Here is a 19,061-nt window from a genome sequence, read left to right on the forward strand (position 1 = left end):
GATTTTACCCAAAACTGATCAATTTTGAAATTTCAACATGCCATGTCACCAGAACTAAAGGTGATAGATAAAAAAATCCGTTAGTTTTTCTGAATTCAGAATCCAAAATTTTCCCAAATCAGTTTTTTTAAAACATAGGCACCAAAAATGCTGTTCCCATGTATAGTATTCAGTATAAAGAATTGAGAAGCATGAAAATAGTAAATGATAATAGGCACTTCGACAGAAAATATGATGTTTTAAAATCGCGATACTAGCAAAATACCATTTTTTTCGGTATCCTTTTAATAATTTGTTTAAAAATATTTGAAAGAATCGGTATTTATACCGATTTTAAAGTGGCATCACTGGCTTCAATAATGTCAAAGGTTTATATTGCGAAAGTATGATCCCTATTCAGATCTCGCCTGGAAAGAGTAGTTGAGAACGAAAGTCTAAAAACTCGACATGAATCTTAGAAGTAATTCAAAAATCGATAGAAGATGGAAAATTTTGATATCTTGAGTGCTTTTAACTCTTAAATTGGCTTAAACCTATCCGCATCGTAATTCAAATAACTCCTCAGCAAAAAATTGAAAAATTGACTATTATGACTTTTTCACACAGTAAAACTTGAATAACTTTGAACCAACTAGTTATAACTACACACATTCTTCTGCAAAGTTGCTATTCATAATATTTTCATAATATTATTCCATAATATTGCGTATCTTTGAGTCCACATGTCGAAAAAAAGAACTTTTTTCAAAAAATCCTATCAGTGCGAACTCTAAACATCATTTTTCTAAGTCGCCGCCATGTACATTTTTTTACACCCTAAGTTATTATTTCAAGGTTGAGCCCCTAGAATCCCAGATATAGTTCAATTTCGGGCAACCCTTTGCACACGCAGAGCATTGACCAAGCAGATCAATTTATCCTATGCTGGTGGATGTTTCCATCCTCTTTAATCTTATGATGGGACAGGGATGGACATTAAAACGTTTTAATTTTGTTTCCTTCAGTCATACGCATTTTGGTTGAGCTAGGAGATTAATGCCGGCGGTCTCAAATAGAATCATCGCCGCTGATGTTCACATCTTATGCCAATGACGTTGAAATATGGAGAACTCATGATTGGAGTCAAGGCTAAATTTTGGGTTTAGAATTTACCTTTACAAAAGTGAAAATGAAAAAATTTTGAAAAACTGATCGTGGACATTGTGTAGATTGGCCCAAAAACTGACCTGTGCAAAATTCCAGCTCAATCGGACTTGACTTAGGAGTGCCTCAAAGCGCTAAAAGTTTCGTTTTTTCTTACTCAAAAATCACCTAAAGAAAATCGGAAAAATCGAAATTTAAATTTCGATGCCAAATGACTTAAAAATGCATAAAACATCGACATCTGGTTTTATTTTGTAATTTTTTTTTTGTCAAAAATCGAATTGAAAAATTTAAAAATCACCATAAGAAATTCGAAAAATCGAGCTTATAAAATTTTATGTAAAATTACTTGGGAATGCAGGAAACGTCAAGATCTGGTTTTCTATAAAAAAGCCCGTTTCCCAGAAAACGAAAGGAGCCGATTTTTGGGATTTTTTTTTTTCGATATCTCACCGGATCTCGAAGTTTCATTTCTAAGTCATTTGGCATCAAAATTAATATTTCGATTATTCGAGTTATCTCCTTTGATGATTTGTAAGGGTCAACAACCGAAAGTTTTAACGCTTCAAGGCACCCCTAAATCAAGTCCAATTGAGCAAAAATTTTGAACAGGCCAGTTCTTTGAACGAATGTGCAAATCGGAATTCGACATGCCCTATTTGGCTGCCACCTTAATACGCCCATACACAGTGAAGCGACAACTAAAAACTATAGGATTTCAATATAATTTCAAGCTTCAATCAGATCATCCTCATATAATCTTATCATAACTAAGGATGTCTAGAGCTTAAGTTGATCTCAGCCATGCGGTTGTACGGAACTGAGCTGAGATTCACCAAGGGAGCCACCAAACGTTGAGGTTTATGAGAATAAATTGCAAAACTTATTCCTCACCGCCCGCTACGTGTCGTCGCCTTTCCAGTTCCACGGTACAGAATGAAAGTTTTCGGTTAAGGAGCAACAAATCTTCATCTTTTTAGTTGTGCCACTTTTTTGTCGGTCGGCAAACTAAGCATCATAACTCTTCGCCAAATTGTAAAATCATCGTATCACAAAATTTGCCAATTTTTGTTGTTAAAAATTGATACAAATCAGAAGTGCACTGTTACAAAACACAATTTTCCGAATTTTGTGCAAAGGCAATAGGTTGCAGTGATGATTTTACTCAGAAATCCACAAAATATTGAAATATTTCAAACACTTTGCTACGGATAATTCTGATGAAATTTCATTTACCGATCAGCAGTAGTCGTGCAACAAACTATAGGATGTTCCACAGCCAGATGCTGGGATTCCAAACTTCATTCTTTCCCAGAGAAACCCCATTGTGGTCTTGCAAAATGGAGTAAAAGCGCTGCACAGTTTGCGGTTTTTGTGGCGGTTGTTGTTGTTGTTCACAGACTTTCCACGTCAGTCAACTAGAAAGCTAGCCAGCCAGCCAGCCAGTCAGTCAGTCAAATTGAGCTAAGCCACCTCGCTCTCCCCCTACACAGGCAGTCGCAAGTCACAAGCAGTTCGTCCTTCATTCAACGCAATTCGTGATGAAGACAATTGTTGTCAGAGTCCCCGAGATTCATCCCCCGCACGCAGATCCTACTTACATCCCAGCCAGCATCCACAATGGTCTGGTTGCCGGAATTCAGGCGCAAACTGGGGAAATTTGTACCAGAACTAGTTCAGTTCAGTTCAGCGGCATCCGTCGTCGTAACTAACTAACATAGAGAACCGAGTCCCGGATGGTAATAAATATCGTTGATGTTGTGGCACATTAATTTTGCCCGGATTTGTGCTCGAGTGGAACGGAATGGATTCATTACACAATTTCGCCTGGATGTGAAACGCAAATGGGGCGCGCGCGAGTTTGGTTTGGGGGCTGGATATTTTTTTCTCTGTTTTTTGGAAGCGAAGGGGGAGAGAGAGTCAGTTTGAATAATGATACGCAGAAGCGTTATTTTTTCGTTTTATTTCGAAATTTGGAATATGCCCATTTGGGAGAGACTGCTTTTGATGGGCTTTTTGGTTTTATTCTCCGGAAGTGGACCAACTGAAAAGACAGTATCAGTTCGAATTTCGAATGCAACTTTTAATTGTTTGATGATCCGATATATGGGATGCGATTCGGGTTGTGATAAAATCAATTCATTTTAAAGCTGTCTCTCAGGAGATTCTTTGAAATTTGCTGTCCCAACTAAAATTTTCGTCGATGACCTGCTTGAGCAGTTCCAACAAACTTCGTCCTGAGCAAACAGAGTGCTGTATGTAATATAAAGCGGGGGCCTTGGGTTTGTGTGAATCCGTTCTCTATTCACTCCCAGGAACGTAAACGACTGGAAATAGTTCATAAACTATCATGATCATAACCAACTGATAAAACCGAGGGAATTTGGGCGACTTTTGCTGGACAAAATTCACTAGCAACGCATCAGCAAAAGTGCCCGGAAGATTACGAATTGGTTTATGTAAACGGGATGTGTCTGTGTGCTGAGTCTGGGTCAGAGGAAAGAGTACGGGGATATTGCTTATCTAATCCTGATCCAGGCACGGATATGCTTCGCTCTGCTCTGAAAACGTAACGAATGGATTTTCGGAGACTCTTGTCCGTGGTAGGTATATGGCGCATCTCATGAAAGAAGGAAGTTGCTTTAGTAGCACATGGAAATGGTGAATGGTGGGGCAATAGAAAAGTAAACTTTCTGTGCTGCTGGAAGAGCTGATGTCTGATGAGAAATTACGGTAAACTTTGTGAGTTATTAGTTCGAATATGGCGTAGCAAAGTTCGAGCATTTCCTCAGATTCCTTTAAGAAAATGCGAACGAAAGTGAGAATAGAGTTTATCTGCTCGCCTCGCTCGTTAGAAACGATGAAGGTCATATTTCGCGGAATACAAATGGAATTTCGAAAGTGTCATTATGGTGAACATTCCGAACGAAACAAACCCACGGTGCGAGATTCCTTTCCGAAAGAATTCAAACAACGTGCTAACTTCGAGAAACCAAAAGCCAAGTACAAACAAGTGAACATTCACATAAAACTTAATCAGGCGGATGAGCTCACACATTTGTCTGCTTCCTTCGACTTGGTGCGGTGCTGCCGAGGTGTTTGAGGAGTGGCCGCTTCTTCAAAGGGTAGGAACGTACGACGATGAAATTTCTTCCACCGAGATTTGTGAGAACTAGAGGGTGGTTGTTGAGTGGCTTTGTTTGGTGATTGGTCGCTGAAATCCAAACCCATCATTAGAAGCAGCAAAAGGGAAAAGTGGGTGTAAGTGAAAGGGTGCTGCGGCACACTGCAAGCCAAGTAACAAATAGCGCACATTTTCCATTCCAGCATGATGGAGCATCAACTTAGAGCAGAGTAGCTTGTCTCAGGATAGCCGCCGTTTGGAGACAGTGATGGATGTGTGTTTGTCATAGATGAAATTCAGAGAATTTGTTATTCTTTTTTTTAAGTAAATTTCGCTACACAAGCGTTTACTGGGGTGTGTCGTTTCATAAAAATGACAGTTTTAAATCATGAAGAAACACTGGTCTAATTATCTTGATTTTTACCAAAGTAATGAAAAAAATGGTAGGGGGGATGAATAAACTTTTTTCATAAAAATATGCATTTTTTATTATTTTTTTGATCACAATTTCTCTAATGTCAACAACACTGTTGATCATACACAAAAATGAAGTTTAGATGACCAATAGTTAATTTATTTACCTTCAATATAAAAAAACAAGCGATCAAAAATTAATGTTATGCAGTTTGAGATATTCTAATATAAGTACAAGTACTTTTTTTTCTTTTTCCTAAATTCCATATTTGGAGCATAACTCAAAAACTGTTCTACTGAGGTTTTTTTTTTTAATTTTAGCGCTCCATTTTCGGATTCAGCACCCGATTTAACACTAAAAATTTGGGGCAATCGATGAAGTTCACATTTTTTTTTTAAATTTTGTAAACTAGTGTAGGTAATCGGTCGAATTAACAATTGATTTTTGAAATTTTGATATGACAATTTGAAAATTTTTACAATAATTTTGGCATTTTTGTCAATTTAGTTAAGTTTAAAATTTTGAATTTTAACCTTAACTAAATTTTGAATTTTGAGTATTTTTTATTTCAATTTCATCACTTTTGTAAACGGCATGACTTTTTATGCAATTTACAAAATAGATAAATCAGAGAAAATTCAAAATTAAACAACACAAATTGGCAAAATTAACTAAACTGAGAAAAATTCGAAAAATCTACAAAATCGACAAATAAGGCAAAAATAACAAAAAAAAAATCATGAATGATAAAACTGGCAAAATTGACAAAAATGGCTACATTAACAGAATTAATCAAATTTTTAAAAACTTGAAAAAACTGTCAAAAATGGAAAGAAAATTGTTGAAAGTTACCAAATTGACAAAATTAACAAAATTTAAAAAAAATTGACAAAATTGACCACATTGATAAAAATAACATTTTTGACAACACTAAAAAAATTTAAAAAAATACAAAATTGAAGAAATTTACGAAATTGATAGAACTGACAAAATGGACATTATTGACACAAATGACCGAAGCGAATTTTATCGTCATTGTTATTTTTGTAATTTTTGGCATTCTTCGTCATTTTTGTGATTATCGTCATTTTTTGGCATTTTCGTAATTTTTGTCATTTTTGACATTTTAGTCTTTTTTATCATTTTTGTCATTTTTGTCATTTTTGTTATTTTGGTCATTTTAGACAATTTTGTCATTTATTTAAATTTTGTCATTTTTGTCATTTTGGTTTTTTTTTTTTTCATTTTTGTCATATTTATCATTTTTGTAATTTTTGTCATTCTTGTCATTTTTGTCATTTTAGTCAATTGGGTCATTTTGGACATTTTGGTCATCTATGTAATTTTGGTCATTTTTTTCATTCTTGTCATTTTTGTCATTTTCGTCATTTATATAATTTATGACATTTTTGTCTTTTTTCATTTTTGTCATTTTTATCATTTTTGTCATTTTTGTCATTTTTGTCTTTTTATCATTTTTATCATTTTTATCATTTTTGTTATTGTTGACATTTTGGTCATTTTAGACAATATTGTCATTTATTTAATTTTTGCCATTTTTTCATTTTTGTCATTTTTATCATTTTTGTCAATTTGGTATTTTTTTCATTTTTTGTCATAATTATCATTTTTATCGTTTTTGTAATTTTTGTCATACTTGTCATTTTTGTCATTTCAGTCAATGTGGTCATTTTAGTCAATGTGGTCATTTTGGTCATTTATGTTTTTTTTTTTTTTTTTTTTTTTCTTATTATAGAGACTTTCAGCCTTGGGCTGGTTCGTCTCTTTCTAAGCGCCGAATTTATGTAATTTTGGTCACTTTTGTCACTTTTGTCACTTTTGTCATTTTTGTCATTTTTGTCATTTTTGTCATTTTTGTCATTTTTGTCATTTTTGTCATTTTTGTCATTTTTGTCATTTTTGTCATTTTTGTCATTTTTGTCATTTTTGTCATTTTTGTCATTTTTGTCATTTTTGTCATTTTTGTCATTTTTGTCATTTTTGTCATTTTTGTTATATTGGTCATTTTGGACATTTTTGTCATTTTTGTTTTTTTTTTTCATTCTTGTAATTTTTGTCATTTTTTTTCTTTTTTTTTTCATTTTTGTCATTTTTATCATTCTTGTCATTTTGGTAATTTTTTTCATATTTATTATTTTGATCATTTTTGTCATTTTTGACATTGTTGTCATTTTTGTCATTTTTGTCATTTTTGTCATTTTTGTCATTTTTGTCATTTTTGTCATTTTTGTCATTTTTGTCATTTTTGTCATTTTTGTCATTTTTGTAATTTTTGTCATTTTTGTCATTTTTGTCATTTTTGTCATTTTTGTCATTTTTGTCATTTTTGTCATTTTTGTCATTTTTGTCATTTTTGTCATTTTTTTTAGTTGTGTCATTTTTGTCATTTTTGCTCTGGTCAAAGCTGTTTCACATCAGTGGGGTTGTTCTTGTTTGCTAGTTTTCAACAATGCTCACGAACTGAACACCACGGAAAATTTAATCTTCTTTCTAAAAACTTGAAAGCCAACAGTGAAATTTGAGGGAACGCCATTCAAAAAATCGAATGATTTTCATCCATTGGAATTTCAAATTCAAATTGCAACGGAGAATTAATTACGATACTTCACAGGAAAAGGATAATAAAAAAAACAGCACATTTTCAAATTTCGTGATAATGCCCCGTTACAACGAAAATATAATTACGAATTCTATGAAGCGTAATTATATCCGCATCAATTATTACCCGCAAACCACTTTACCCGATTGACAGTTTCACCGAGCCTTCCGGTGGCTTTGAGGAGGACAAGAGCAAGGACGAAGGGGAAGTTTGTAATAACAATAATAATAATAAGGGGAAAAAGCGACAACTCAAAGTGCAAAAAGCGCCACAAAAGTCACCGCCAAGCCACCCGTCATTTGAAGAGGCCATCGTCGTCGTCGTCATCTTCGTCGCCATCATCCTCAACATCATTTTAAATTCAAATTTAATTACTTCATTTCGGGGTCGGTTCGGTGGGTATCCTTCCAGGGCTTAACTTCATCTGTCTGCTCGTGGGTCCTTTTCATTTCTTTTCCGCCGTTTTTCACTCTCCCCCTCACTAACTGTCTTCGTTTTCTTTTCTCACTTTTTTCCCAGCTCCTTCCGCCGTGGGACGTCTCGAAGCAGGGCATGCTGTCCTTCAAGTTCCGCACAAATGAACCGAACGGATTAATTATCCTAAATACCGTGACGCGCCAGCCGAGGGTAAGTGACCAAACCAGACCTCGGCCAGGGTGACGAGAAAGTCTGTTTAATTTAAAAAGAGGGTTTCTTTTCTCGAAGCATTGAAATCTCTTTAATGATAATTCAAAATGTTTTTCACATTCAGCCGGACTTTTTCGCGGTGGAGCTTCTGAATGGACACATCTACATTCACATGGATTTGGGCTCGGGAGCGGTCAAGGTTCGGGCATCTAGACGCCGAGTAGACGACGGAGTTTGGCACGAACTATCGCTGAGGCGGAATGGACGTGACGGCAAGGTCGGAGTCGATGGTCAGTGGAACGATTTTCGAACGCCGGGCGATTCGACCCAGCTGGAACTTGACAGCCCGATGTATTTTGGTGGAATAGGGCCACCCTATGCGGAGGTGGTGATTCCGCCGGCCATCTGGACTGCTACGCTGAGGCAGGGATTCGTCGGATGTCTACGCGATTTGGTTCTGTCGGGAAAACCGATAGACATTGCGGCCTACGCCAGACAGCAGGATTCGGGTTGGGAGATTGCCCTTGTTGTGAATCTGGTTGAATGATTCATAATGTTTGTTTTGATTTTTAGGGGCCATTAAGCCGTCTTGTCACGTTGTGGCCAACCAATGTGGTGGATCGGTGTCGCCTTGCCAAAACGGAGGACAGTGTACCGAAGGCTGGAACAGGCCGTTGTGTGATTGTTCGGCCACTCTGTTCACGGGACCAACTTGTGGAAGGGAATCCGCTACGTTGGCCTTCAACGGGTCGCAACATATGGCAATCTGGATCGGTGGCAGCCAAGGAACACGAACCCAGACGGAGGAGCTCGTTATCCGATTCAAAACTTCTCGCCCTGCCGGTCTGCTTCTGCTAACCAGTGCCGAATCTAGCTCGTCGGATCGTCTCGAAATCGGACTGGTAGCTGGCCGGGTTCGGGCAAACGTAAGACTGGGTGAACGCGAAAAGGTAACGGCACCAATTGCAGGCTTTGCCATCACTTTCTTCAGTTTGATTAAGCCCCTTTTCATTTGATATGATTGCTTCACAATTTGCCAACAAGGCTTCAGTAGAAAACCAACAGCACCTTAATGTCAATTTTAATTCTCGTTTTATCTACCCATCTCATGTGAAAAACTAAAAAAAAACGAACTTTCCTAATGTGAATGCATTCCACTGCTGCTCGCACCGTATCCGAAACTGAAGAACCTGCTGGCCGGCCAGGGTGTCCTCAATGACAATAACTGGCACACGGTGAGATTTTCCCGGCGAGCGTCCAATCTTCGACTGCAAGTTGACGGGGCAGCTCCCGTCAGGGGTATGTTATGTATGTATCACCAGCACCATATTTTTGCCCTAATACGTGTCGTGACGTGTCGTTTCTCTTGTTTGATGATGATGATGATGATGAAAATGATGAAAACAAACACGAAAAAGTGCTCAGCAAAGAGTGATAACGGAAGGAACGAATTACCAAAAAGTCGAATCATTCTTGCATCGCTCTTTCTTTCTCGTACTTTGAGCAAACAATAATAATAACTACTGAATTGGTATCGATCGAGCTACAAAATCACAGAAAACGTTCTAAAATCGGTGTAACTTTATCGGTCTCCAAACTCTACTGCATACAGAACGCAATCAAAGACGTGCACAGGAAGAAACCTCCCCCACCAAACTCAATCAAGACCAACTCTTCAAAATTTATCCCCTTCTCAACACAACAACGTGAAAAAAACAGAAGATAAAATACACTGAACAAAGCTCCATTTTCCGGTATATTTTGTCCATTCACTGCCAATCACTACCGCAAAAAATTTCCCATAAAGACACAACAACTTCAAAAGCAAACCCACCATCGAAAGCAAAAATAAAAAAGAAACATCAAAACCACAATATGAAATCAAGCGCGGAAAATTGCTCATCTGTAATTTTCATCTTTCGTTCCCCATCCAGGGGTTGTCCTTCCCAGGAACATCATTAGCTGGCTGCTGCTGCTGTAACTGGGAAGGAAAACTGGACGGGAGAGATGAAAAACAACAACCAAATCATGAACTTTCTTTTGTTATCATCCCTCCGTCCCCTCGCTTAGCTCCCCCCACTTTCCCCGTGATTTCACGATGTCCGAAACAACCATTCCCCGTTTAAGTTTGTTTCATTTCTTTTTTTTCGGTTGCCATATTTATTTTATCAACCCATAATCGCAAAACTGCCATCGTCATGTAGTCAAAACGAAAAAAAACCCTCAAAGGACCGGTTCATATAAATATAACATATAGTTTTCACCATTTTCATAAACTTAGATTATCGCTTTTGAACATACATACTCAGGACGATTCATACAACAATTTCTGGCTTTCTCTCATAATATCATCCTTATTTTTTCTCTTATTTCAAGTTATCAATCTTATCATCAAAAGCAAAACAGCAAGCAGAATTCAAAGTAAATAAAGTTCCTCTCCTCGCTGGTGAAGCGTTCTAAAATTTGAAGAATCGAAAAAACCACATTGAGACCAAAAGAAAAGTTCGAATGGACGAAAAGGAAGCAAACAGCTAACGATGTGGTCAAACTTGTTTCCTCTTCGATAGGACACGAACTGTTTGAGGTAAAATAACATCGTTGGATTTTAACCAATTTGACAAACAACTGTCATTCTTGAGCTTCAGCTTGAGCTTGCTATCAACTATGGTCCACCAATGTCATAATACTTGCACTCAGAGATGCCAATATGCCTGATTTTTCAGGGATTGCCTGATTTTTCGAGGCTCTGCCTGACAACCTGAAAAGCCATTGAATTTCCCTGATTTTTCAAAAAATGCCTGATTTTGCCTGATTTTTGCGAATGTGATGAAAAATGGGTAGTAAGGAACTAAATTAGGTACCATTACTGAAGTTAAAAAGCGAAAATGTGGCTGAATGAAACCAATCGAAAGATTCCCATTAATTCATATCTTTAAAAGGGAATGAAAAGGAATCTTTCGCTTTGATTCAGTAGAATTATGCAACCAAGTAGGCCCACAACACAGTAAAAATGTAGAGTGATGACCAAAAAAAAAAAAAGGTCATCACTTTTAGAGGAATTTACTTATGTAGCCTGATTTTGCCTGATTTTTATTTCACCAGTTCCCTGATTTTTGAAAATATATGTTAGCTGCACTTCGTGATTGGTCCGACAAAATAAACATTGTCCAATGAACCAAATGACAGATTGCTGGGAACAATCATTACGATCTCACTGTACAATTTTGAGAATCTCATACTTCCAATTTCAATTTGATCAAAACAAAATATATGTAGATATCAACATTATTTTTAAACTTGATGATTATCACGCAGATATGAACGAAGGAATAAGTTAGTGAAAAATGAAATTTTCAAACTTTTTACTACTTGCAAGTTTCTACCTTATTGGTTGGGGATTAAAGTTAAAACTGATGCTTTAGAAAATTTTTGGAATATTTTTTCCCAGTGCCTAAATTTAAAATTTTGATAAAAATGACAAACTGCTGTTTAATTCTCAATCCTTTAATGGTTGACTTTTTTCTGCAAACATTTTTTTTGAATTATCGAATAGTCTTCATTATATTAAAAAAAAACCAAGACAAATGTTTATATTTTTTATATAATTTTAGTATGTTGTTTTAAACAAAATGGTGCACTCCACGGAGATTAATGGTTTCTTTTATGGAAATGTTTCAAAAATAAAACTAGATAATTGTTTTTTATACTATCGAATTGAAAATTTATTCGATGGTACTTGTATATGGGTTATGATAACGATAAAAAAGTCGTTGGTGGTAGAATCGCAAAGTGATAATTTGCATTTATCGCTAAATCTTTCGATAAACCTTGGCAATTGGCATATTTACATCTTGCTTGCTTGTTTTTTTTTTTGCAAATTTCCAAGTGAGAAGTTTGTTCAAATTTTACCTTTTGAGGCGGACAGGATTGAATGGATCACGACGTAATCGTTTGAGAGGCAGATCCTTCCTTGGACATCCTTTTTTTGGAGAGATTTCACCAATCTTACACAAACTTTCAGCCAATTCAAACCTGAATTTCTATAGCATTAGTATCTTGGTATTTTGCTGGTTTCGAAGCACAACCTTCTTGTAGACATGCCAGTTTACCATATCCAAAAAATAATTTAAAAAAAAAAACGTCTGGTCCATTTGCTACTCTTGAATTAAATCTACCAATCAAACGAATAAGCTGCTTCTTATCAAATCGACTTAAAGTACCAACTGGCTCTGCTTCAACGTAAGAAGACAGCAAAGTGGCCGGTTTGTTGTCCTTTCATCCAACAACACTGACATCGGTCCCTTCAATGTTATACGTTCTTTCTCAGAAAAAGCCTCTCGGAATGTCCTTTTGCATCATTTTTTGCTTACCCATTAGCTGACAATTTCGTAGACTTTGAGTGCGCACATACATTACGTGGTTCATATATCTTGGAACGTTCCGACACAATCGCACTACCACGTTTCCAACTTCACCTAAATCTGGTTCTTCTCAGGGTAAAGGTTTTGAACCAGATCCAGTGCAAATTTCGAATTTGTGAGCGAATTCATCCGTTCCACAAATAATAATTAAAACCCCCATTTTAGGGTTTATTTGGTAAATATTGCTTTATATAGGAGCTCATATTCATGGCACACATTTTTTAATCTGCTGAAAGCTTCTGTCCAAAGGGTAATTGACCGAAACGTTCGTTGAAAAAGTTAAATCAGTGGTCGAACTTTGGCTAGTCGATCAAATTGTGGATGATGTTTAGATAGAATCTCGTCATTATTTGTAAAGTGGAGATTTGATCGAATGCGTTCGAAATCTTTCAAACACATGGCTGACCTTATTGGTTCATATCCAAAGGACGCATTCCAATAAGAACGTACATTTGAGCAATTTATGACTGAACTATAGACAAGAAAGCCAACAAATTTATCTAATTCAGATGTGTGCATGGAAATGTGTTGGCAATATTCTTTTGCATGACATACAAATCACTTTCATCAACAACTTTTTGTTTGATATCAAGTTAAAAAAATAGGAATAAAACTCGTAGGGCGTCAATTCTATGAGATTACTACTTTGAAAGCCAAATTAAAGATCACTTTGGCTGAGTATAAGATTTTTTTGAGCAACTCTACGTCAAGAAGTTTCTTACGACTTGACTTCGAGCTACCTGTTGTCTTGGGCCCATCGATGACTTGTATATATCCTTCGTCCATCTTCCGAATTTGATAAATTCTCTAGTTATTGCTGCAGTTCCTTATCACGCATCCTATAAATAGAGAATAAGAAAATTATATGTGACACAAAATAGAGATGTACCAATGAATCTCAATGGAATGCACAATGTTGTTTTCAAACAACATAAGAATTTGTGCTGATATAATAAAAAACGGGAGCATTTCGCTCAAATCATCTACCAAAACACGTTTTTGAATTTAAAACAAACTATTTATTTAGTATATTGTTTGCCATTCTTACCAGCTGAATTGAATGAATACATTGCACTTTACGTTCAGGAAAAATGTCTAATGCGTCGTTCAATTTTGTGACAGCTGTGGGTTTGCTTACATTTTTATTTAATTTTGATCGTACTTACAAGTCAAAAAAATACACATGAGGCCTGCAGTTCTTTTCATTCTTTTTGAAATGAATAAAATTTCAACGTCAATTCAGGAAAACATTGACTGCTTGATGCGAAGTTGGTGATATTACATTAAACGACGTGATCGCATTGTGTACATCGTTCAGATGAATTATTGCAACAGAATACCCTAATAATAGATCATCTTAAGAAATTACATCGTCCATCGTTACCTTTTTTAGCTGTGTAGTAAAATAACTAGTTTATTCACAAATGAAATTTATGATTGTCATTCTTCACTAATCTTCAGACGTAAAAAAATATAAGGTAGCAAAATTTTCGAGCAACATTTAAGAAAAAAAAAGCCCTGACTGTTCCATCAACCGAAAAATATCAAAGTTTAAAAAGATATAAAGATACTTAGCTCCTGATAATTCCGCAGCTTTTAGCTTTTTAGCTTCTGATAGATTTTTCGCATATCTTTGTGCATCTTATAATTGCCGAATGTTCTGGCAGTATCCATGGAAAGTGCGGCTTCCTCTTAAGATTTTCACATACCCGGTTTGTTTTCAAAACTGATGGATGGTAAGCTACTCCCAACTATGCACTGAACTTAACAGTATCATTTAATTTTTCATATTTTATCACAAACAAAAACATAAAATAAATTTCAGGAATTTTGGCAGGATAAAACATTGTTCGCTGCTAACTAAACCAAGGCCTACTTCGAACTCGTGATTTTAAAACAACTGTCATACTAGAACAAAACCAAAATAGAGGCGAATATCCCTCTCCCTATGATCATTTTAGCATTTTGGCTTACTATGAACGTTGCACCTATGTAGTGCACTATGGGAAATTGTCATTAGAAGCATGAGTTGTTTTACTACGATGCGTGAAAAAATCGGGTATCTGCTGTATAAGCACTCTGCTACAGCGAGATGGCGAAGTCTGGAACTAGAGTGGAAGAGAAAATTAAAATGAAGCTTTACTATGAACAACGTTCAATTGGTGCCGAAGAACATGAATAAACGCAACAGGTTAAAACTCTGTGAAAACGCTACCGAAAAACAGAAGTAAAACCGTAAGAAGCTTGTTAGCCTTTTGATTCCGAATCTGAATATGACTAGGATAAAACCCAATTTCGGACATTCCAAGAAAATTGCCGAGTAGAAGAAAAGCGTCAAAATGTATCCTAAACCGTAGAGAGCGTTCATATTCCGAAATTCTTAACGTGCGAAATCGAATTTCGATTAAACCCGGCACGGGCGGCAGCCAGCCATAAAATGTGTCAATACACACAAGAAGTAACTAATAAAAAAAAATCACCCCTCTTAATAATGGCTCCATCAGGGCCAATTATGGGGAAAAGTAATGTCTCAGAGCCAAGCGATGCGCTTCCTTTGCCATGATTGAACCTGACGAAACGATGAGAAACGAAAAGAGAGGAAAAAACTCCAAGGACAACTCTCGTTTTCAACCATCCAACGAGAAAGAATCTTTGATGGCAGAAGGAGCAATTTCAGCTAATTTTATTCAACGAGATTATATTTTATTACCTGCATCCACCATTGGCATTGTTGTGACGAGCTTTTTTCTTCTTCTTTGGTATGTTCGATGCCCTAGCTGTGTTGTTTCTTAAAAGCTTTCGCTGGAGAAACGGAAAATACAGAACCCTCTTTTTGGAGTTGATGCCTTTAATGCAAATGTTGACTTTTTTACAGTTAAAAATCATTATCCATCATGTGTTAAAGTGTCAGTGTGTCGTTTGAAAATTTTCACCTGGTTGTTAAAAATACAAAAAAAAAACCTGATAATCTATACGATAAACAAATAAATCGGTTCCGAGTCGAACCTAGCAGCAGTGTCAGAGTCAATTTACATCATTACGAATCCAATCGAAGGGAAAAACCAATTCCACATTCGCCCAGCCCAGCCTCCAGCGCCAGAAAGAGCATGATTATCATTTGCTTTACACTGCTCTCAACAACACGCGGGCCGTTTTAAATTCTACATCGGAAAAAAAAGGTTTGGGAAAATTGAAATCCAACACGGAAGAAAAACACAAAAATTTAACTGGTTGGTACTTACCACACGGTTTAGCATCAATCGGCGATAAATTTTTGCAATCCGCTGCATACGCAATTTAACGGTGCAATGGAGGCACAAATTGATTGTTGCCGTAATTTTAATTGGAACTGTTCACAACAATATGGCTATGGATTTATTTCCGGTGGGGGAAAAACTCAACACGGGCTCGGGGGGGTCTTTAAACGCTCAACGATGATTAGTTCGATCTAAAAAAAAGAAGAAACAAACACTGTTTTAGTCAAAAATACCTTTAGCATAATTGAGGATTAAAAACATATAATTGGTTGAAATATTTGAAATTCAACTTTTTTTAGAACTCAGCGAAATGAGAAAAAGCTCATTCATTGCCAAAAGGTCAACGCCTACTTCGCATTCGCATAACAGTCGCCTATAACTTCGGTTGGCGCTACTCAGCAACTCTCCGTTTTTTTTAAATAACAGTTTTTGGAAATTGCACAACCTTTTTTTCTGAGATGATGTCACACTTTCTGACCTATAATAAAAAGTTTGAAAGGTCATTGTCTACTTCTGCTCATTTTTTTGCGTTTGCAGAATTCTGCGTGTGTTTAAGTCAAATCAACCATTTAATCATCGCCAAATCACCTTTCTCATCAATGTATCAAAACCATCATCATGTTGATTTTGTTTTTAAATACGTCATACAGCCGCACCACAAGCATAGTGGACTAATAACAGTGACTTGACCATCATAAAGTTCGTTTTTATTTTTGTAACCAAAGTTCCCCACAAGTATCCATATTGAACAAATTCTGTAAAACGACTTTAGTCACGCGAATCACACGAATTTTCCCCCTAGATGAAACACCAACACACACATACCAACATATAAAAAAAAACGAAAATAGAACAAAACCCCTTTTCCATTGTAATCGAACGGAAGTGCTCGGAAATCCTTCGATTGGAAGCGAAAGTTGAGAACGTCTATCGCGATTCGGTCCGCGGTCCGGACAGCTCCAAAAACGGTTTCGGGAAACGAAAAAAAACCCAGAAAAAAGAAACAATTCTCAACAAATCAATCAAATCGAACGTCAGGGCGCTAATTTATTTGCACCAAAAAAAAAATTAAAAAAAAGTATTATTATTATTAAATTATTATTCTTATTATTGGTATGGTTATTATGATTGAGTATTATTCTAAGTAAGATATAGTTTGTTTGTTTTGTCGTTGGGAAATAATGCTCCCATATGATGATCCCTTCTTTAACCTTCCTCCGTTGAGTTTCTCTTTACAAACAATATCCTAGGTCTGGATATTGCATTCATAGTTTCTTAAATTTTCTCATTTTCGTTCATTCGATTGATGTTATTTTGTGTTGGTCGATTTTTATTGTCTTTGTCAATTGAAACCCAGCTTGCATTTGAATTCATTTATTATGCTCATTTTTTACTATCTTTATTCTCATTGTTGAACAAAAGATGACACATGATAAGTCCGAAATCATATAAAATTTAAACATTATTCTAAAACTAAAACAGATAGGAACATTCACAATCTTCGATGCACTTCTCAACAAAGGGTGTCAAACGATTACTCTATCTGATTTCAGATTGTTATGTCAGATAATGAATCTTCATTAAAACTCCTAAATCAATTTAAATAATGCCAATGCTAATCTTATCAAAATCTTCTTTTGTTCAACTTGTTTTCTCTAATATTTCTTTTGATTTTCGTATGATTTCAGTTAGTATTATTCGGAATTGAATGCGGCTTTACAAGCATGTCCAAAATTATATTTACCCCGGTCCAGCTAAACCAATGCATGCTTCTTAAAAAAAGATACTGTATTTGCAGTTATACAGAACCCAACAAACCCACAGCATCACCACCGAATGCATTGAAAATATTCAAAAAATGTATCAATAAGCATCTCACAACAGCCACTAGATTCACATTTGTGTTCAATAGTAATAAGGCCCCCAAATGATTGGAACTTTCATCACCAAAGACCCCAACAGAACACTGAACCAAAGAAAAAACATCAAGTATCGAAAAGCCCAACCCGCTTAAAGTCCTCAATTCATTGGAAACATTGAACTAAAAAAAAGCATCAATCAGGAACCCCCCATTATTCTCGCATTCTCGTTGATCGAATCCGAATGAGTTTTGATTTATTTTTTTAGTTTATCAAATGTTTGGTTTTTGTATATTGAGCTTGATTTTGGAACCGCGCGTGTGTATTAAAGCACCTTCCCTCAAGCCGGAAGCAATCAATCGTATCTTGTCGCGTACCTAGTAGTTTCAAGTCAATCCTTTCGCTGGCAGCCCTTGTCCAAATTAGAAACACACGAGCTTACTCAATGGGTACAAACAACTAGAGATGAAACCGACAATGCAATCACAAACTTTTGTGCGCTGTTTAGATGATGAAAAATACACATTAAAAAAAATCCTTTTCAATTGTTAAGCGATTAGTTTCATTAGAACAATTTTTCGTTTCTGCCCTCCCGAACCCTTTCCAGGTGATTCCATTTCCGCCAGAGATGTCTATTGTATGTTTATTCACATTTTCATTCGTTTAAAAAATGCAATCTGTTCAATCAAATCTAGGTAAATCATCTGGCAGCACTGCCAATCATCAGTTCGAATAAAACAAGACGATGGATGTTCCAAATCAGGCTAATGTTTCAAATTACCGAGATTTGATTCCCCATAATATTATCAGCTTTCGTGCACCGTTACTAATAGATTAGATTGAAGAAAAATGGGCACCACCTGCACTCACAAACCGAAAAAATGCTGTTCGCGTGCAAAATTAGATCCCGTCTATATTTTTTTATATTCACTGACCGCACTGACTCGCACACAACTCCCCTCACAACCCTCACTTCCAACCAATAAAAAAATATTTATAAACGTTCAAATGAAAGCACCGTTTTATAGTATTTGCTCTAGCATCTGAAAGTTTAGCTGAAAAAAATAGATTCAAGCAAAAATCAGCACTCGTCGACACCATTTTCACCGTTTATTATTATTGTTATGATGATATGGCGATTGAAATCAGAAGCAATCAGAGGCGAAAAATTAGTTTCCGACCAGAAATGTTTGGCAAACTGTAGCAAATGAAAAAAAAATCTAAAAAAGTAATAAGAGCACCATGCTTTTTGGCTGTGAATAGATTGTTTGATTTTCCCTCACCGCTGACACCCCTCTATCATCACATCGAAACTGTCTGAAATCACCAATCGTGAGCTTCCCCATTCAGAACGCCATTTCTTCTCTCATCAGTCCTTCAAATTAGTCACCAACCACTCCCCCCGAACTCCCGTTTAGTTTGTTACTTTGAACAGCAGACACCTGATGATGAAAAAAAACCACAATGTTCGCAAGCTTTCTAGTGCATCATGTGCTGATGTGAAACACTTTGTTCGGCCTTATGTTCACAATCAGTTTCGATCCAACTCCCACTCGTTTTGAATTCGCATCCATCCTACATCTATCCATATATGA

At 36.2% G+C, this 19,061-nt stretch overlaps 1 protein-coding gene across 11 annotated transcripts in view; it reads left to right on the plus strand.

Annotated features, from left to right (window-relative positions):
- The window catches only part of LOC129747528 (neurexin-3a), a 200,796-nt gene that overhangs the window by 172,349 nt on the left and 9,386 nt on the right, over positions 1–19,061 (plus strand). For 8 of the 11 annotated variants that reach the window (XM_055741795.1, XM_055741819.1, XM_055741835.1 and 5 more), the window contains 4 exons: positions 7,822–7,929; positions 8,054–8,438; positions 8,503–8,879; positions 9,117–9,237. In XM_055741795.1, the coding sequence (XP_055597770.1) occupies positions 7,822–7,929; positions 8,054–8,438; positions 8,503–8,879; positions 9,117–9,237 (991 nt within the window). The remainder of the gene's footprint in view (positions 1–7,821; positions 7,930–8,053; positions 8,439–8,502; positions 8,880–9,116; positions 9,238–19,061) is intronic. The other 3 variants (XM_055741812.1, XM_055741827.1, XM_055741864.1) reach the window with 1 other exon arrangement.

The sequence above is a fragment of the Uranotaenia lowii genome, chromosome 1 (genome assembly GCF_029784155.1).
Source record: "Uranotaenia lowii strain MFRU-FL chromosome 1, ASM2978415v1, whole genome shotgun sequence".
Taxonomy (NCBI): Eukaryota; Metazoa; Arthropoda; class Insecta; order Diptera; family Culicidae; genus Uranotaenia; species Uranotaenia lowii.